The sequence below is a fragment of the Aedes albopictus genome, chromosome 2 (assembly GCF_035046485.1).
Source record: "Aedes albopictus strain Foshan chromosome 2, AalbF5, whole genome shotgun sequence".
In the NCBI taxonomy this organism is placed as follows: domain Eukaryota; kingdom Metazoa; phylum Arthropoda; class Insecta; order Diptera; family Culicidae; genus Aedes; species Aedes albopictus.
Window position 1 is genome coordinate 310,297,019 of NC_085137.1, and position 17,480 is coordinate 310,314,498.

General features: G+C 36.0%; 2 protein-coding genes across 3 annotated transcripts in view; both read right to left on the minus strand.

Annotated features, from left to right (window-relative positions):
• Positions 1 to 17,480, minus strand: part of LOC109422497 (four and a half LIM domains protein 2) — an 866,140-nt gene that overhangs the window by 656,714 nt on the left and 191,946 nt on the right. Inside the window, exon 1 of one of the 2 annotated variants that reach the window (XM_062852255.1) lies at positions 4,136 to 4,178. The exons of the other annotated variant lie outside the window; for it this stretch is intronic. The gene's annotated coding sequence lies outside the window, so the exon portion shown is untranslated. Of the gene's footprint in view, positions 1 to 4,135; positions 4,179 to 17,480 lie in introns of those variants that run through there. 2 annotated transcript variants of the gene reach the window in all.
• Positions 11,882 to 17,480, minus strand: part of LOC134288201 (uncharacterized) — a 31,431-nt gene continuing 25,832 nt past the window's right edge. The window contains exon 2 of the mRNA XM_062852258.1: positions 11,882 to 16,436. Coding sequence (XP_062708242.1) covers positions 16,433 to 16,436 — 4 coding nt within the window. The 3' untranslated portion in view covers positions 11,882 to 16,432. The remainder of the gene's footprint in view (positions 16,437 to 17,480) is intronic.

Genomic DNA, 17,480 nt, shown 5'->3' on the forward strand with positions numbered 1-17,480 from the left:
TTATCGATAAACTCTAAGGAAGAACAACGAAATACAATTTTGGAATAAGTATATTCTCAGTTTGTTAATCAATCATACATTTTATTGTTTTAAATAAGTGTCATTTCTGCGTGAGCATCCTTATCAATCAGATTCGGATTTCCTTTATGGACAAACGTCTTGAAATCCCGCTCCAACAGAGCATCAGAACTTCAGACGCACAAATCTCAAGAAGCAAGCTTCAAACAACAGTGCATTTTATTATTCTGTTCTTGCTCACTTGTAATAAGCTTAAAATATGGAGATCAGGTGCGCTGGATTTGTTTACGAAAAGATTTGTGCTCTCCAAATTGTGAGTAGGTGCCAAAGTCGGCCATTCTGGTGGCCATTTTGGGATCCTAACAAATCTGTCCTTATAATGCTTTATCTGACGATAGCATTCGCCATCGATTCAATCGATATCGATCGATATCGAATATCTCTCACTGGTTGACCGGGATGTTTCAGGCAATTTGGCCGATAAAAACCTCAAGACGAAGAAAACGAACCTGTCGATAATACGACGGATATTGCATGTGCTGCAATTTGCGACCGGACAAACAATGTTTCCGTTACATGGAACAACGTTTTGTATGCCTTCCAATACTTTTGAGTTGAATTTTACACAAATCTACGTCATTTGTGTAAAATTCAACTCAAAAGTATTGGAAGGCATACAAGTAAAAGTGGAACTAAATAATTATAACATGGAGTTTGATTATTCTACCTAATTTGCTTCGACCTTAGAGAGCATCTGTTAAGTACGTCACGCTAAAATTGGAATTTTTCAACCCTCCCTGCCTCCTCCAAATGTGACGGTAAACCTAATAGATGACCCCTTATGTGATAGATTCCATTTCATTGCTTTAAATAAAAAAGAAAGTGGAGTATAACTAAATTATATCTACGGCTGTTATCATATCTGCATATGATATATCTGTGATAGATTAAAACAAAATCACTAACGACAAATCAAGTCTATTATACGTCAACGAGCTCAATGTGACGTCATCTACCTCGCTCGTGTGCGTCTGACAAACAAGAATTTTAATGAGGAAACTGGCAATACGCAGAACTAGTAAAGCTTCTATCACCGCCCTCTTCAAGTGTTGTGATGGCCTCATTGGCAGAGGCGTCAGATTGCTGCCGATGGTAGGTGTCTTGGTTTGAATCCCGTTCGGATCCGAAAATTTTATAACGTACTGGACACTATTTATTATGTTACCTACTTTTTCTAAAAATAGAATAACACACTTCAAAATATTTACCCAAAAAATGATTGTAAAAAATTAGTTTTTACCCTAAAAGGTAAAAGGAATTGTAACACAATCTATCTTCTATATCTATATATATAAAAATGCAGTGGCATACGTTGGACCGCGCATAACTTGCGAACGGAAGGTCCGATTTTGATCGTCTTAGTTTTGTTCTGTTAGATTTCAATCAAGAAAGGTTTATGAGACAAAAAAAAACATGGAAAATTGTGAGTTCCATACATTTCGTGACCGGGGACTTGGATAGAAACTTGAAACGTCAAAAAACGCAGTAGGCAAGACAAAGTTTGCCGGGTACAGCTAGTTTGTTATAATTTTGTTAAATTCTATCATATTTCATGGAACAAGTTTTGTAATATTTTTGTTATGATTATAACAAAAGTTATTACATTTTTGTTCTTTTCTTGTGATTTTTTGTTATTTTAACTACTAACGGTGCATGTTTTATAACAACCCTTGTTATAAAAAAATATTGTAACAAAATAACACAGCTTGTTATAATTTTGAAATGTCCATCTAGTTGGGAAAGAGGCAAATAACCACAAAACATTGGAGAATATAATGCCATTTTAAAATGTAAGTGTAGTTATGATTTTTTAAGTTAAAAAATAGTCGAAAAACACAAAATTGATATGATGCACATCTTAATTTCAATGGATTTGGCTGAAATTTTGACCAGTTACTTCTTTTTGGATGCTAATCAAAAAATGCGGGTGAACTTAAGAATCAGAAAACATTTTTGAAAAAGTGGACAGGTCTACTGTTCACAGTTTTTGGCGTCTAATTCTATTCAAAAGTCATCGACTGCAAATAATTTTATTGTGATAATTATAGTGAAATAAAAAATCAACTTCGGCGTTAAATTAATCAAAATGCCTTTCTTAGTGCTACAAATATGATTTCTACTTGAATTCATAAATTTACGTAAAACTTCTGCAAGTTTTCTAAATTTTTAATTATTTAAGTTTAAAGTTCAATTCAATCGGAAGCCTGAATGTATGCAATTTCCTTACTAAACATATGAATATTTCGAAAAAACAATTTTATGCATGAATTTCAATAATTATAGAAATATTGATGACGAATCCGGGGTAAGCGATTACTTGGAAGCTATGAACGTTCGTTCTAACACGGCGCAACATTTTTTTTTTGTCTCAAGAGCAAACTTATGTGTCTTTGACAGATTTTGGGCCGCTGAATCCGAATCCGGGCTCAGATTTTCTCCAGCACGTCACAATTTTGAGCTATACCTTAATTTATAGGGCAAAATATGCGATTTTGGGCTTTTTTGATTGCAAGCCATTAAGCATGGGAATATTTTTGTTAAGCAATGAAAAGGTAAATTGGTCAATGGACATCTAAATTAACAACTCATGCAAAATATTTCGTTTCACTATATCAAATTTTATAGAATTTATCATTTTATGTTAGTAAGTAAACTTGCATGCAACTTTAATAGTTGCAATAGTTACGCTGTGTCTTCATTGCAAGTGCGATACAGCTACGGTAACAAAGTTTGAAAGTGTTTTTGAAGTTCGCCTAACACGCAGTTTTGGAAAATATCGAATTTAATACAGAAATATGTACCTAATTGGCTGTAACACATGTAAAAATAATCATGCAATAACCTTTGAGCCAAATGACTGTCAGTTTCTTCGAATTGTTTTAAGTTTAAAGCATTATCGTTAACAAATAAAATCACCCTCACATCAATCAGTTCCACTCCACTGATCAATTTCCCCCGAAATCACGGTACCGGTACTGTTAAACAGCTAGCCAAGTATAAAATCTTCCGTGGTGTAATTCAACAATTACCTCCCACAAACAAATATGACAATTTTCAGTACGTTCCAGTTTATCTTGCCTATTGGGAGTATGCAATGCAGTATATTGGTACCCCTGGGAACCTCATTTGAAATAACTGCTACCCAGAACATAGCATTTTTTAAACTACGTTCTTCTGCATACGCGTGATGATCACACTACTACCGCTCACAACAGAACAATTCGCGCACTCAGTTTAACGCCAATTTCAGTTTCGTCGGCAGCCATGTAATTGGCATACTGTTTGCACTTTTTTCCCTTCTTGTATCGAATTACAAATTGGCGACACAAACGGCGTTGAAATTCGAGAACATCTGCTGAAGTATGTTTTTTTTTCACGGCACCGAAGCATTTGCCGCACGTCGAAACACAACTACACTTCTCTGGCGGCGGTTAATTTCGCTCGGGTGATGACCCGGTTCAATCGGACTGGTGAGACGGTAAATTTATGATATTGGGATTACACATTCTTTTCATCTTTTCTTGTTGAGATGAGGCGAGTAAATCTCGAAGAATCACATTTATAAGCATCTCGGTGGGGATGGCTCGTACATTTTCTTGATTTAAACACGTTGATTTGACGGTTTGCCAACTACACTACCCGTCGAAAATGTATTACAACATGAATATGAATCACCTGGAGGAGTTCAGTATCACCTAGTTGAAATATACTTAACTACAACGATTCTTTTTATTCAGTAAACCAAAGGTTTTCATAGATCGTTCTTATTTTAGGATATTTCAAGTGATGTTCAATAATTCAAGGCGATTAATTGTTGCCGTAATTATTTTGTGGGCCCACACTTCTATCGGGTAGTGTATATTTCCGTGATGATTTCTTCACAGTGCTCATTATTTATTCGATAACCACAAGCGATTTTAGAAAGTAGCAATCAACTCTCCACTTATTTGTATGATTCACTATCAAAAATGCCCCCAGAATTAGAACTCAAGAACACATCCGGATAACTCTCGTCAACACTGACACACTTCACTTCAACTTCTCCGCCGTCATTTACCACTTGACGTCCCAATCAAACAGATCACTTTTCGCGCCGTACGACCGTCCTTCCGTCGGTTGATCAGCTGGTCACCCGTAGTAGTAACACGCGTCCAACTTGGAATCGTCCCACGCTTCAGCCCGCGCTCACCGAATGTTGCCGAAACACTACTGCACGGACCAGAAGAAGGTCGACCGGCTGAATAGTATGCAGTGCACAGCTAAGCCACTAATCAACCAACCGCGGGGACAGTCGACGACCGTTTCAATCAGTCACCACCGGCTCAGACGCCGGACCAGAACCAGACCTGATCGTCGCACGGTTGTGGTGGCGCGTCGTCGTCCATCAAAACAACCGCGTGGTGCCAGCAGCCACCAAACAGCTGTTCCACGGACGCGGGAGAACCGAGTCGATTCGTTGGAATTGTCCGAACGGAAGCGTGAGATAAATTGCGAACTCCGCGAACCGCGAGCGACTATCTACCTGATCTCAGCCCACCACCCTCTACCACGCGTGGCGAGAATAATCGTGGTGGTCGTCGCGAGCGAGCGGGAGCAGCGCGCGAGACCTGATTTGATTTAGAACCGGAACGAGACTGGGCCACCGCCGCCGGAGTGCGGGAAAACTTCGAGCGAAAGAACAACGTGGTGGTTGAGTTGGCGCGCATTTGTGTGTGCCGTACCGATTGATAACGCGGGAGAGAATTGAGAGAGCTGAGAGTGACCGGGCAGAGCGCCGCACATGGTGTTTTGTTTGGGTGGAAAAGTTGTCAAATTGGGGGTGGGTTGAGGTCGGAAGGTGCAGTGGGGTTGCAGCGTGAAAACAGTTTTGTCGACCGGCTGTTGCGCTAGGGTGGTGCTTTTTGTTCGTTGCACACTGAATGAGAGTAAAAAAAATGGTTCAAAGGGGGGAAATTAACTCCAGAATAAGCCATGGAGACGCACGGTTGGTCATATTGGGACACAAAAAGACATTTTACTCCTGTACGCTTTTTGAGTTCCATTTTAGTCCCATATCAATTGTGCAAAATTTCAGCTCGATTGGAGAAACTGTATTTTAGCGCCAGCCGTTTTAAGTTTTCATACAATTTACTATAGGGAAAGTTACTCAGACAAATCAATTTCATTACCAATGACAACTTCCGAAGCCTTGATCTCTGCTTCATCAGTGCTCAAAATGATGCTCCGCTCATAGCAACTGCTTATCGCAGTTGGTAAATGGTGAATCATCATATCCTCCGATGATGCTTGAGCTCATTGCACACCAGTCCTGCGATACTGAAATAGGACCACCGAGGTATTTTGGAATATCTTGAATCTATTTCATGGCACAGTGGAAAAAATAGGTATAAAACGCGAACAAATTCAATATCTCTGCTCAGAGTGGATGCATTTGGATGATTTTTTGACAAAATCTGTAAAAATCTATAGTTTCAGATAAGGAAAATGTCATTCGCCGAAAGATGCTGGAAATCAGTGTATTGAGCTCGTTATACCCCATTCTTTCTCTAAACATTTTTTTTGGGAAATCCTCATTTATTCTCGATTGGCGAGCAAAATAAATTACTTTTTTAACTCGTATTTATGTAAAAACTTCCACAGTATCGGCAATTTAACATAGGGTTGGTCCTGCTCTTATCGGGCCCAATACTTTGATTTGATTTGCGGTGAACGACACTCTCCTTATCTGAAACTATAAAGATTTTTACAGATTGTGTCAAAAATTCATTCAAATCCATCCACTCCGAGCAGAGACATTGAATTTTTTCGCGTTTTATACCTATTTTTACCACTGTGCATGGAATGATATTCTCAACGACGTAGATATGAAGCTGCACTAACTCTGTTTCATGTTCTAGGACATGTGATCGAGAGACATGTACCTAAGAAGGTGCATGTCACCAATCATCTACTCTCGAAAACTCGTGAGCTCCATGTTCTAAAATGTGTCAGGAGAGCTGCTTTGAGGCACTACTCCAAATACTATTTCAGCACTTGAATATTACTTGAGGGTCAAGGTTGCTTATTAGTTAACCAGTCGACGTTGCTACAGCCACTATAAACAACGGATTTAAAGCGATCTTCAATCAAAACCAAGGTCTTTTTGGGAGTACGTGAATGAACAGAGCAACGAGTCTGGACTACCTTCGAAGATAACTTTGAATGGAAAATACTGCTTTGGAACTTCTAAAGATTTGCCAACTCTTCGCTCAGAAGTTTGCTGGCACCTTCTGCGATGAGACGATTTTGTTGATCAGGCCATAAATAACATTCCGCTGGTCAATGATTCCTGCACTACGTTCGTCGTTTGTAATGAAATGATATACAGCGCCACATCGCGATTGAAATCTTCAAGGGAACCGCCCAGACGGTATTCCTTCAATTTTCTTGAAGAGGAGTATTGAAACTCATCTCGTTCCTATTCGCCACGTGTTCAACTTATCTGCATCATCATGTTTCCCGTACATAAGACGTTGACAATCATCGAGGAATTTCGTCTCTGTGTGCCATGTCCAGCTTGAAGTAATGGAACCTTTGTCGTCTCACTGTTAAAGCCATCTAAGCAGTGAGCAATATGGATTCGTCCCTGGTAGATTGGTAACCTCCAAACTTTTGTGTCTTACGTTATTCATTGGCGATAGCTTAGCACAACACGTACAAACGGATGCCAAACAGTGTATCAAACAACTGTCCGTACAGTAATTTATTGGTCTAAATAATTTTTCATTTAAATGATTATAACTTTTTTATACGTCAATCAAAGACGCTGAAATTTTGACCAAATATAACTAATATATTAAAGCTCCATTGATACAATTTTGAGCTAGATCGAAAAAGTTTTCTGAAAGTTATAGAACTTTTAGAAAAACTTATAAAAATTTTGAATACATATCATGTACTGATTTATCGACCGTATTCTATAATTAACTTGATGATTTTGTGGCTATATCGGTCTCTTTCTACTCATAAGTATAAGGGAGTAGAGATCAAAGTGGATAATGAAATGATAGATATGATAGAATTCGCTAGGTAGCGAACAATTGTGAAAATTTTATAGAAGGTGAAATTAGGCAAGTAGGCCATGTATTGAACGAATACATCGAATGCGTGAAACTTCTGCCGTGCGACCTGTGCTTTTAAACAGATCGGCTTGGTTGGTAGTTCATACCACCTTACCAAGACTGGCAAAAGTTTCAGGCACCCGACTGCCTATGTATTGTTCTGTTTTCATCACAAATTCTATCGATCGGTAGCTTTTTCGGAATTCGCACTCCGTTCATCCACAATATCCACACATTTTTTCGATGATGTTCCACTGAAAGTTCATGTATTTTGAAACACACTGTTAGAATCGCAAAAACCGCTATACAAATGTTGAGAAAATAGGTTGATCAATAGGATGTAGCTTTCAAAAAGAACTAGTCATCAACAGTTTTGACATGCCAGTACGTTCTTACTGCGTCCATACTTTCTGGACCGGTCTTTAGGGCCTACTAAACTACATATGAACAGTAGGTCCTATGGATTTTTCGTTCAGTTAATGTACTTTTATTGGTGGAAAACGTTTGGCTGATAATATGTGCAAAATATGGTAAATTTTAAAACATCGTCAACTACATACGCACATTTTTCATATTTTTTGTAGTGAATATAAAACCCCAAAAATGGCTGCCTATGAAAGCCTTAGGTTTAAGATGTAACACAAAAAAAATTGAAAAAAATTCATCGAGTACATATTGAGATATAATGTTTTAAAAATGTGTTCAAAAATCTTATAAGTTTTTCTAAAAGTTCTATAACTTTCAGAAAACTTATTCGATCTTGCTCAAAATTTTACTAATGAAGCTTTACTATATGATTCATGATTGGTCAAAATTTCAGGGTTTCTGATCGACGCATAAAAAAGTTATTAACATTTTAATGATAAATTATTTTGACGAAAAATTTGCTGTACGGACAATTGTTTGATACACTGTATATACAGATCTATCTGCAGCATTTCATGAGATCAATTACGCAATAGCAACGGCCAAATTAGAAAGATTTGGCATTAGCGGAAATATCCTGTGCTGGCTTCACACTTAAAATAAAGTATTCAGATGTTCTATTTTCGGTAAAAGTTCGGATTACCGTATGTTCAGCAAATTATTACCGAAGTTCGGCAAAAAATTACCGAACGTTCGGTAAACTATACTGAATCATCGGTAATGTTTACCGAACGTTCGGTAAAAAAATCTGAACTTCGGTAAAACTGTGCTGAACTTCGGTAATCCGAACTTTTACCGAAAATAGAACAGCCGAACAAGTGATTCTAAAATAAGTGTGTTAATTCATACTTAACTGCTCGAAAATTTACTGTTTCAATCGGAGGATTTCAATCTACTGCACACTTAAATTCAGAAATTGATCTCGGTAAACGGTTTTCCGAGAATCCAACAGCTGATATCTCGGTAAATATTTACTGATTCTCGGTAAAAAAAATTACCGAGATTTCAGCAAACCATTACCGAGTCTCGGTGAACTTTGCCGAGATCTCGGTAAAAAGTTGGATTACCGAGATATCGGTAAAGTTTTACCGACATCTTGGTAAAACTTTTACCGAGATTCAGTAAAAATTATTACCGGATTCTCGGCTGTTGGATTCTCGGCAATCCACTTGCTGAGGTCGGCGATTTAATTTAAGTGTGTGAGTTTCATGCCACGCTCGGAATTCCTCAAGGCAGCCATTTAAGGCCGTTGATTTTCTTGATTTATTTCAATGATGCAAACTACACGCTGAAACGACCCCGTCTGTCTTTCGCAGATGATAGAGTAAGATGGGGCAAAAGTTCGGCCTTAGTTGAAATTTCATTGTTTGTTTTTTAAATCGAAGCAGATGAAAATAAATTAGTACCGTGTAGTAATTCTACCATCTATGAGCTATTATTTTGCTTAACAAAGTTAGGCCAATTGTCTGATCAATTTTGAGTTACAACACTTTTTGTATGTGTGTGTTTTATTCGAACTCTTGTCCCACCACTGGGGCAAAAGTGCGAATCTAGTGTTTATGGAATTTCGCCAACCGTAGTACACTATTTTGACACTTTGGTAATAGGAATACCTGAAACCAATTAATATTTGAGGTTGGAATTGGAATACACGTTAAAGTTCGATATGGATATTACCCAAATCAGAGTTGCATTTACTTCACCAAAATTTAGTGGTTTTTCGCCAAATTCAGATAAAATTACTTTTTTCAACTTAATTCGAATTTTCTCACTAATTCCGTCACTTTTAGAGATAATACGTGCATTTTGCAGAATTTTTGGCTTTTACCTAAAGTTGCCACACGACTCGAACTTTTGCCCTTCTATGTGTAAAATATGATCTCCAATCTTTTTTGCAAAAGGTTATACATGCTAATTTGGGGTGTCCCAAAATAGAAAAAGTGTCAAAAAGTTAACTTGCTCACCCTTAAAATGATAGATTAGGGTCATAGCAACAATAGCTCCTTACATGAAAATGCAATCAAAAAATATTTAGAGGTTGCACGCATCGATTTTTTTACAAAATGAACGATTTTTGATATTTTTGCCAAACAAATGCTAATATGAGTTGAACAATAAAAGAAATGAAAGACACCAATCAAAGATAATCATAGTTTTAGGTCCCGCAATCAAAGTTTGGAGGGAGTTTATGTCATCAAATCTGATTTTATATGTTTGGCAAAAGTTAAAATATCAAAAAATCGATTTTTTTCACCAAATTTTTCAAAAATGCTCAATTTATAAGGATTTTGAAATTTTTCCTGCGATTCGCAATTCCCTTATTTTATATCAATTTTTGTGTAGATTATTTCGGCTGAAGACAGTTTTGAGCTATCTCTATCATGAGCTGAGATATCGGTATAATAATAATAATAACACTATCAAAGAAAAAAACGTGTTTTCTTACGTTAATCGATTTTGTTCACTTGTTTCCATGACTACCATGCAATTACAACAACATACGACAAATGTTTGACATAATAGTTCGCGCGAGTGTACATTTTTGAAGAATTTCAGGAATTATTGGGTTGCTTTGATCATTACTGATTCATACTGCATGACAGTTAATAATCAATTTATATCTACACTCCCGTTCAAAAGTTTGGGGTCACCCCCTCAAAAACATGTCATTTTTTAGGGCCATATCTCCGCCAATTTGCGTCCGATTTCAAAACCCCAGGTTTCATTCAAAAGATAATAAGTCAAAGAAACTTTGAACATGATTTAAAAGAAACTTTTTCAAAAAATTTTGTATGTAAACTTAACCTTAAGTTGCCAAATTTTCTAAAAAATGAATATAAACTTACGGCAGTGTCGCTGGAAGTTGGGTCGACCAAATTTTAAGATGAGAGCGGTAATATGACCCATTTTCTATTAGCTTTCAACTGCTTTTTACAGAACTTAGCTAAAAAATCTAGAAAAAAAGTTATTAAATAAAATAATCCTTGATGTCATCGACCAAAAGTTTGGGGTCACCCCTCAAAATCATATATCGGTCAAAAGTTTGGGGTCACTATCGTAAAACACGGAAAAGTGATTTGTTGATATCTTTGTCATCTTTCATTCAATTTTAATTCTTCTTGGCTTATTTGAAACAAAATGAATGATACTTACTGCATAGACATTGAACCACACATATTTGTTGAAATTTACATACTAAAACTTAACGTAAAGTTGCCTCATTTTTTGAAGCGTGGTAAAATGTGCTAACTTTACATAACATTTTTATATACAAAAATCGTTAAATACGTTAAGTTGAAGACATCAAACGTAAATTTAGTTAATTATCTTTGAAATGAGCCAAAAATAATTAAAATTGAACTATAGATGACGAAGATATCACCAAATCACTTTTCCATGTTTTACGATAGTGACCCCAAACTTTTGGCCGATACATCATATTGAGGGGTGACCCCAAACTTTTGGTCGATGACATCAAGGATTAATTTACTTAATAACTTTTTTTCTAGATTTTTCAGCTAAGTTCTGTAAAAAGCAGTTGAAAGCTAATAGAAAATGGGTCATATTACCGCTCTCATCTTAAAATTTGGTCGACCCAACTTCCAGCGACACTGCCGTAAGTTTATATTCATTTTTTAGAAAATTTGGCAACTTTGGGTTAAGTTTACATACAAATTTTTTTGAAAAAGTTTCTTTTAAATCATGTTCAAAGTTTCTTTGACTTATCATCTTTTGAATGAAACCTAGGGTTTTGAAATCGGACGCAAATTGGCGGAGATATGGGCCTAAAAAAATGACATGTTTTTGAGGGGGTGACCCCAAACTTTTGAACGGGAGTGTACATATGCTGAACATAACTTTTCACACCCGCTTTGTGAATACAAGAAGATTTTTTTTCTTAGATTTCATCTGTTGATCAGATAACATCATTGATCAGATAAGATAGCAACCCACCGATTCAAAACTTTTAATTTTGGTTGAAAATTATGTTTTAACAAGTAAGCTGCGCAACAGAAAGATTTTAACATTAACATTTCTTAGATTAGTTACTAAGTTATATTTATTTATTTTTTGATAATAGTGGAATCTAAAAATCATGATGCTTTCTGAAATCCAACCCTAGCTGCAAAGATGTGCGCTAATGGTTTGCTTTTAAAATCAAATTTTGTAATAGATCTCATTATTGTATAAAGAATTAGCTTTAGATGAAATTCGCAAATGAAAAAATGAAAAAAATATCGTAATATTCGTAAAAATACCTGCATTGTCATGCACATATTTAAATTTTAATGTCGATTGGCTGAAACTATAAAACTATATTTTTCTTTCTTACAGTTTTTATTAGCTATTTTTATTTTATTTTAGTTGTTTTCAATGTTAGAGCAGTAGTTCTGATATAACTAGAAATAACCTATATGTCTACTTAACAAGAGCACCAAAATCTATTTAAAAAAGGTAAACATTTTTGAGCGGTCTACACATCACTCAAAATATACACTCTTAGAAAAAAATCATGTAAATTTAAGTTCACTTAGATGCACATAAAAGGAGCTAGCAATCGTTAGAGCCGAAGCGAGAGATAAAAAAACATATGTAAGTAAAATAATGAACAGGATTCGAACTCTGGTCCGCTGATTGAGAGGCAAATACTTCTCTTGGCTGTATCACCGAGTTGTGAGACGAACGATAAATGGAAAACTGTTTCTAACTATCTTGTCAGATAGGTTTGTTGACATCTTGTGCAACCAACTCAAACGTATATGATGGATGTGAAATTTAGTCAAATTTGCCATTCAGTCATGAAATGTTTACGTACGTTGATGGTTTACGTCACGTGTAAATTTATATTTTTTTTAAGAGTGTAGAGCTTCACACATGGAATTTGATTGTCTGACTTGCGATCACTGATGAATATTATTAAAATTTCGCAGCGAGTTACTTTTCGAATCTTTCTTTGAACCGGTAAGCATAATTATTTCTCAAAATCTTCAATAATGTGTTCTTTTATAACATAACATGTCAAACATTTGTTATTTGCTTTTTTGCATGGTAGTCATAAAAACTAATGAACAAAAACAATTAACATGAGAAAATCCGATTATTTTCAATGATTGTGTTATCATTATTATGCCGATATCTCAACTCATGAAGGAGATAGCTCAAAACTGTCTTCAGCCGAAATAATCTACACATTTGCTAAATAATTTGCTATAAAATAAGGGAATTGTGAATCGCAGGAAAAATTTCAAAATCCTTATAAATTGAGCATTTTTGAAAAATTTGGTGAAAAAAATCGTGATTTTTTGATATTTTAACCTTTGCCAAACATATAAAATCAGCTTTGATGACATAAGTTCCCTCCAAACTTTGTTTGCGGGACCCAAAACTATGATTTACTTTGATTGATGACTTTCATTTCTTTTATTTTTATACTCATATTAGCATTTTTGTGGTAAAAATACCACAATCGTCCATTTTTCAAAAAAATGATGCGTGCAACCTCTAAATATTTTTTGATTGACTTTTCATGTATGGAACTATTGTTGCTAGGACCCTAATCTATCATTCTAAGTTAACTTTTTGATACTTTTTCTATTTTGGACACCCTAATGCTAAAGCATCTTCAAAACATACCTAGTTACGCCCCAAAATAAAAGACCGGATTCGATTTCATTACAATTCCAATCCATGTGTTGGAAGTCCCATCGCATATTACAATTTTTTGACCAAAAACAAGCCCTTTTTAATGACTTTTTTCTGTATTAACGATATTTTTAGCCCATGGCTAGTTCGTCTCGGGTCCCACGCTTTACTTTCCTTCCGAAGGAAGAACTCACATTTTGTGAGTTTTGTCGGGAGTGGGATTCGATCCCAGGTCCTCGGCTTGATAGTCAGTCATGACTTTTTGAAATATTGATCGATTTGCATAATTTTTGGAGTGAAAGACTATTTTTCAAAAAGGCTTTGATCAACCTTGACAACCGAAAGAAGAAAATTGAATTGGCTTCTTTCTGGGGTTGAGATAATTCCATATTCTGAATCAGCATGCCAAACTGAGCCGAAATCCAAATTTTCATGAATTTTAGTACCTATTCAAAAATCAATTTGAAGTTTGTATGGGAGCGATTTGTCGAATCACCCCTCGTCGCAGTTTGTACTGGACGGAGCTGTCAAACAGTTGCCCAGCTGTCACAAGGTGATTTCAAAAAATCCCTTTGAAATTGATTTTAGGTACCAAAAAAAAAGTTCTAAAGTTCTGAGAAAAATCATAGTGGCTCAGAAAAAGGTGCTCTTTCGTATAAAATCAAAAAATCGATACATTTTTCAAAATTAAAAAAAAAACAATTGAGCTCAAAAACTTCAAAAGAATCTCTTGCCCCACTCGATCTTTTGCCCCACACTTCTGACAACATGTTTCCTTCGTAGTTGAAAAAGCATGTAGAACATTGAGAAAACTGCTTAGCTTAAATGCTCAGCAAAAAAATTAAAAAAAATGTATCAACATGTTCGTTTTAATGATTGTTTTGTGATTGGTGTAGTAGATTCACTGGCGATAAAATGTGCTTTAAGATGTCTTCTTCGGTATAGTTATTAAATATTGTCTTAAGGTATATTTTACTGTTCCGATAATATGATTAAAACACGTAATGCAGAGTATATTTTGCCACTATGTACAAAGTAAAAAGGAGAATAGGCCAGGAAGACCTATTATTTTTCCACGAATCTACATTATCAGTCACACCGCCTCAGCACCAAAAGTGCAGAGTTGTATTCATACGATAAGTAACCAAACCCTTCGGATTTCCTCCCCGCTTTAGCACATGTGTTCACCCTCCCACCTCTCTTCGGCTTAGCAAAATAAACATTCAACCGAAGTCACACATACACAATACACCCTACATCGAACCACATATGTACAAAACGAAGAGTGGTGTGACATCTAAACCCGAGCAAGCACATGCTCCCATGTCGAACTGATAAACGTTTCCGCTTCTTTTGTTTGATAGCAAGAGCTTCCAACTGTGTCATCGTAAATCGGGAGTTTTCCGGTGAAAATCTCTCGGCGCTCTCATTGCATTATATGCTTGGAAAGAGGCGCTCTCTTTGTTAGATTCCACAACAAAACAGCTTTTCAAAAAAAAAAAAAAAAAAACAGATTTGGCATAATTCACTACAAATTTCACATTCCTTGCTACATTTAAAAGTTTAGCTCCGACGAATGGATCAATTTTGAAAAGTGTGAAAATTCGTTTGAATTGTGGACGATATCCTGAGTCATTCAATACCGGCTAGAATTGTTTGACCGTGCTGTTTGCAATCTGTATGTTTTGAGAAGAGATTCTCTCATTTTAACTACGATACAACACAAAAAACGCAAATGTTGATGTTGATGTTTTTTGCTTAAAAAATATCCACATACAACTGCGTCGAGAACGAAAAAAAATTGCAGAAATCACTAATAGACGGTTGAGTTTGCATTTTTTGTAACTCAACGAGTATGGCAGAAAATGCATGAGATCATATGGAGTCAGATTCCCCCATCGTGTTTCAATGCACATTCTGCTCAACTAGTGGTAGACTTAACTCAGCTGCTTTCGAGTTGCATCGGATGAAGTAAAGCAAAACGTGAGATATGTAAGTTCAACAATCGGAGACCATGTGCGAGAATAATTAGCGAGGATTATGTCATCGTCAGACTGCGAGGAAGAGATGGGTTTAGTTTCGTTAATGATTGGAACCATAGATCAATTATAGTGCGTCTCTTATTCATCCTCTTACCCACATTCACCCAGCGTGCTTTTCCCGGGACAGTGCTTTTAAAGTCGATATCTTAGGAATTCTTAAGGTCAACATCAAGAAACCCCATTGCAATTTTGCATACAAATTTTAGAGGAACAAATCTGACGAACGAAGCATCGAACCAAGCCGCGCTTGTTTATCCTGGATTTGCTCACTTGCAAAAAAAAGGCAGCTTTTACAAATTGAGAGTATTTGTTTACAAATTTCCAAGATGGTGCTCTTGAAAACGTGAGTAGGAGATCAAGTCGGCCATTGTGGCAGCCATGTTTGTATTCTCTGAAGATTCTCCTTAAAACGCGGGTGAACAAATGAAATATTAGGTGGGCTTTTTGGGGTTCAGTGTGGATTTGGAAAGGGATGGATTGGTTTTAAGGATTTTCCAAATTAATTACTCCTAGTTATTTCTTCTGATTTTTCTTTAACCCTCCTTCGGCATTAGGGCCATTTTTGACCGTACACTATTTCAGCGTACTGCGTATGTGATGCAAAAGGAAGATTAAAGAATTCCGCCAAGTTTTATCCCAGAGATTGCTGGAACTATTCCTAATATTCTTCCAAGAGCTCGTGCAGGAACTCCCCTCAGAAATTTCTCCTATGATGCTCATAGGAAGGAATTTTTTCTGAGATTTCCTCTGGAATTTATCCAGGAGTTTTCTAAGACATCTCTTTAGGAGCTGTCCATGAACCACGTGATCATTTTTTGGGAGATTCCGAAGGGATTCTCTCAGGAACTCCATCAAGTACTTCTCCAGAGATAACCTCGAGTATTACTTTGAGGATTTCCTCAGATATTCCTACAGGGATCCATTGAAAAATGCGTCCATGACAGCTCGTTTTGATGGTTCAGTAATCGTATGTCGGACAGCTTCAAATTGTAAGCTCCATTATAAACATTGTATTGATCTGGGTAACAAGATGAAGGAAAAATATTATTTAGGAGATTGACCATGATTTTTTATTTTGCTGTTTCAGCAACAGATTGGACCAATACGCACCTTTAATACTATTAACTGGAACAGCAATAAATCTTACCTGAAACGAGAAGAGAAAAACATAAATGAGTCAACTTGTGTTAGACAGCATAAAGTATTAATAATCGAAAAATAAACAAACCATGTTTCACGCTCCAAAACTGGGTGGACTATCAAAACAACTCCGATTAAGGAGTTTCGTAACTCTACCATATTAGATCAATCAAAGCCTCGTCGCACAGTGGTACCGCCATAGGCCAAAAATCGAAAAGTTGATTGTCTAATTTATGAGTTAGTATAATTTTTATAAATCAATAATGTTCCCAAGAATGCAGAAAATCCATTTTTATGTAAGTGTCTGATGCATATTTTGGATGAGAGCGTGGGTACTGTTATGCAATTTTACATTCTTTAAATTTGTCGAAAAATCACATGACTTTTGAGTTGTACTCCGCGTCTTCGTATAACAAAAGCAAGTAGATTTTCAATTGGTTTTCAACGCAGAGAATCAGAATAGATGTTTATCTTCCAATTCGAAGCGCTAAAAACCGGATCTGGATGTTTTTGGACTAATGGGGATATGAGTTATAGGCACATAATTTTACCAATAGAATATATACATAATAAAAATTCATGTAACATTTCAAACATGTTCTTAACCACATTCAATCAATCGTCCGCCAGCAAATGATCAGATTTGAGTAGGAGAATCAATCTGTGAAGGTTGTAGCTGCAAATATCTGCTTACAAGCTTGCAGGATGTATTGGAAGTTACCCGTTATTTTTATTAAAAATGTGTATTAAAATAACTACAAAATTATATATATACTAGATTTTCTGGAATTGTCTTACATGCGTACCAAAATGACTGAAATTTTTACAGGCGATATTTCAAAGCTTTTTACAATAATTGAGGGTTATTTTATTTGAAGACAATCTTTGGAAATGTTTTTTTTTATTATGAACAAAAAATACACTTCTGGAGGTATTGAGGTATTCATACCTCAATAGTTGCATAGCAACCATTCGTATTTGGCCTCGTCCAAACTTACCTCTGTAATTGTGGAATTTGATAAGAAGTTTTGCATTTGCTGCCAACATTTAA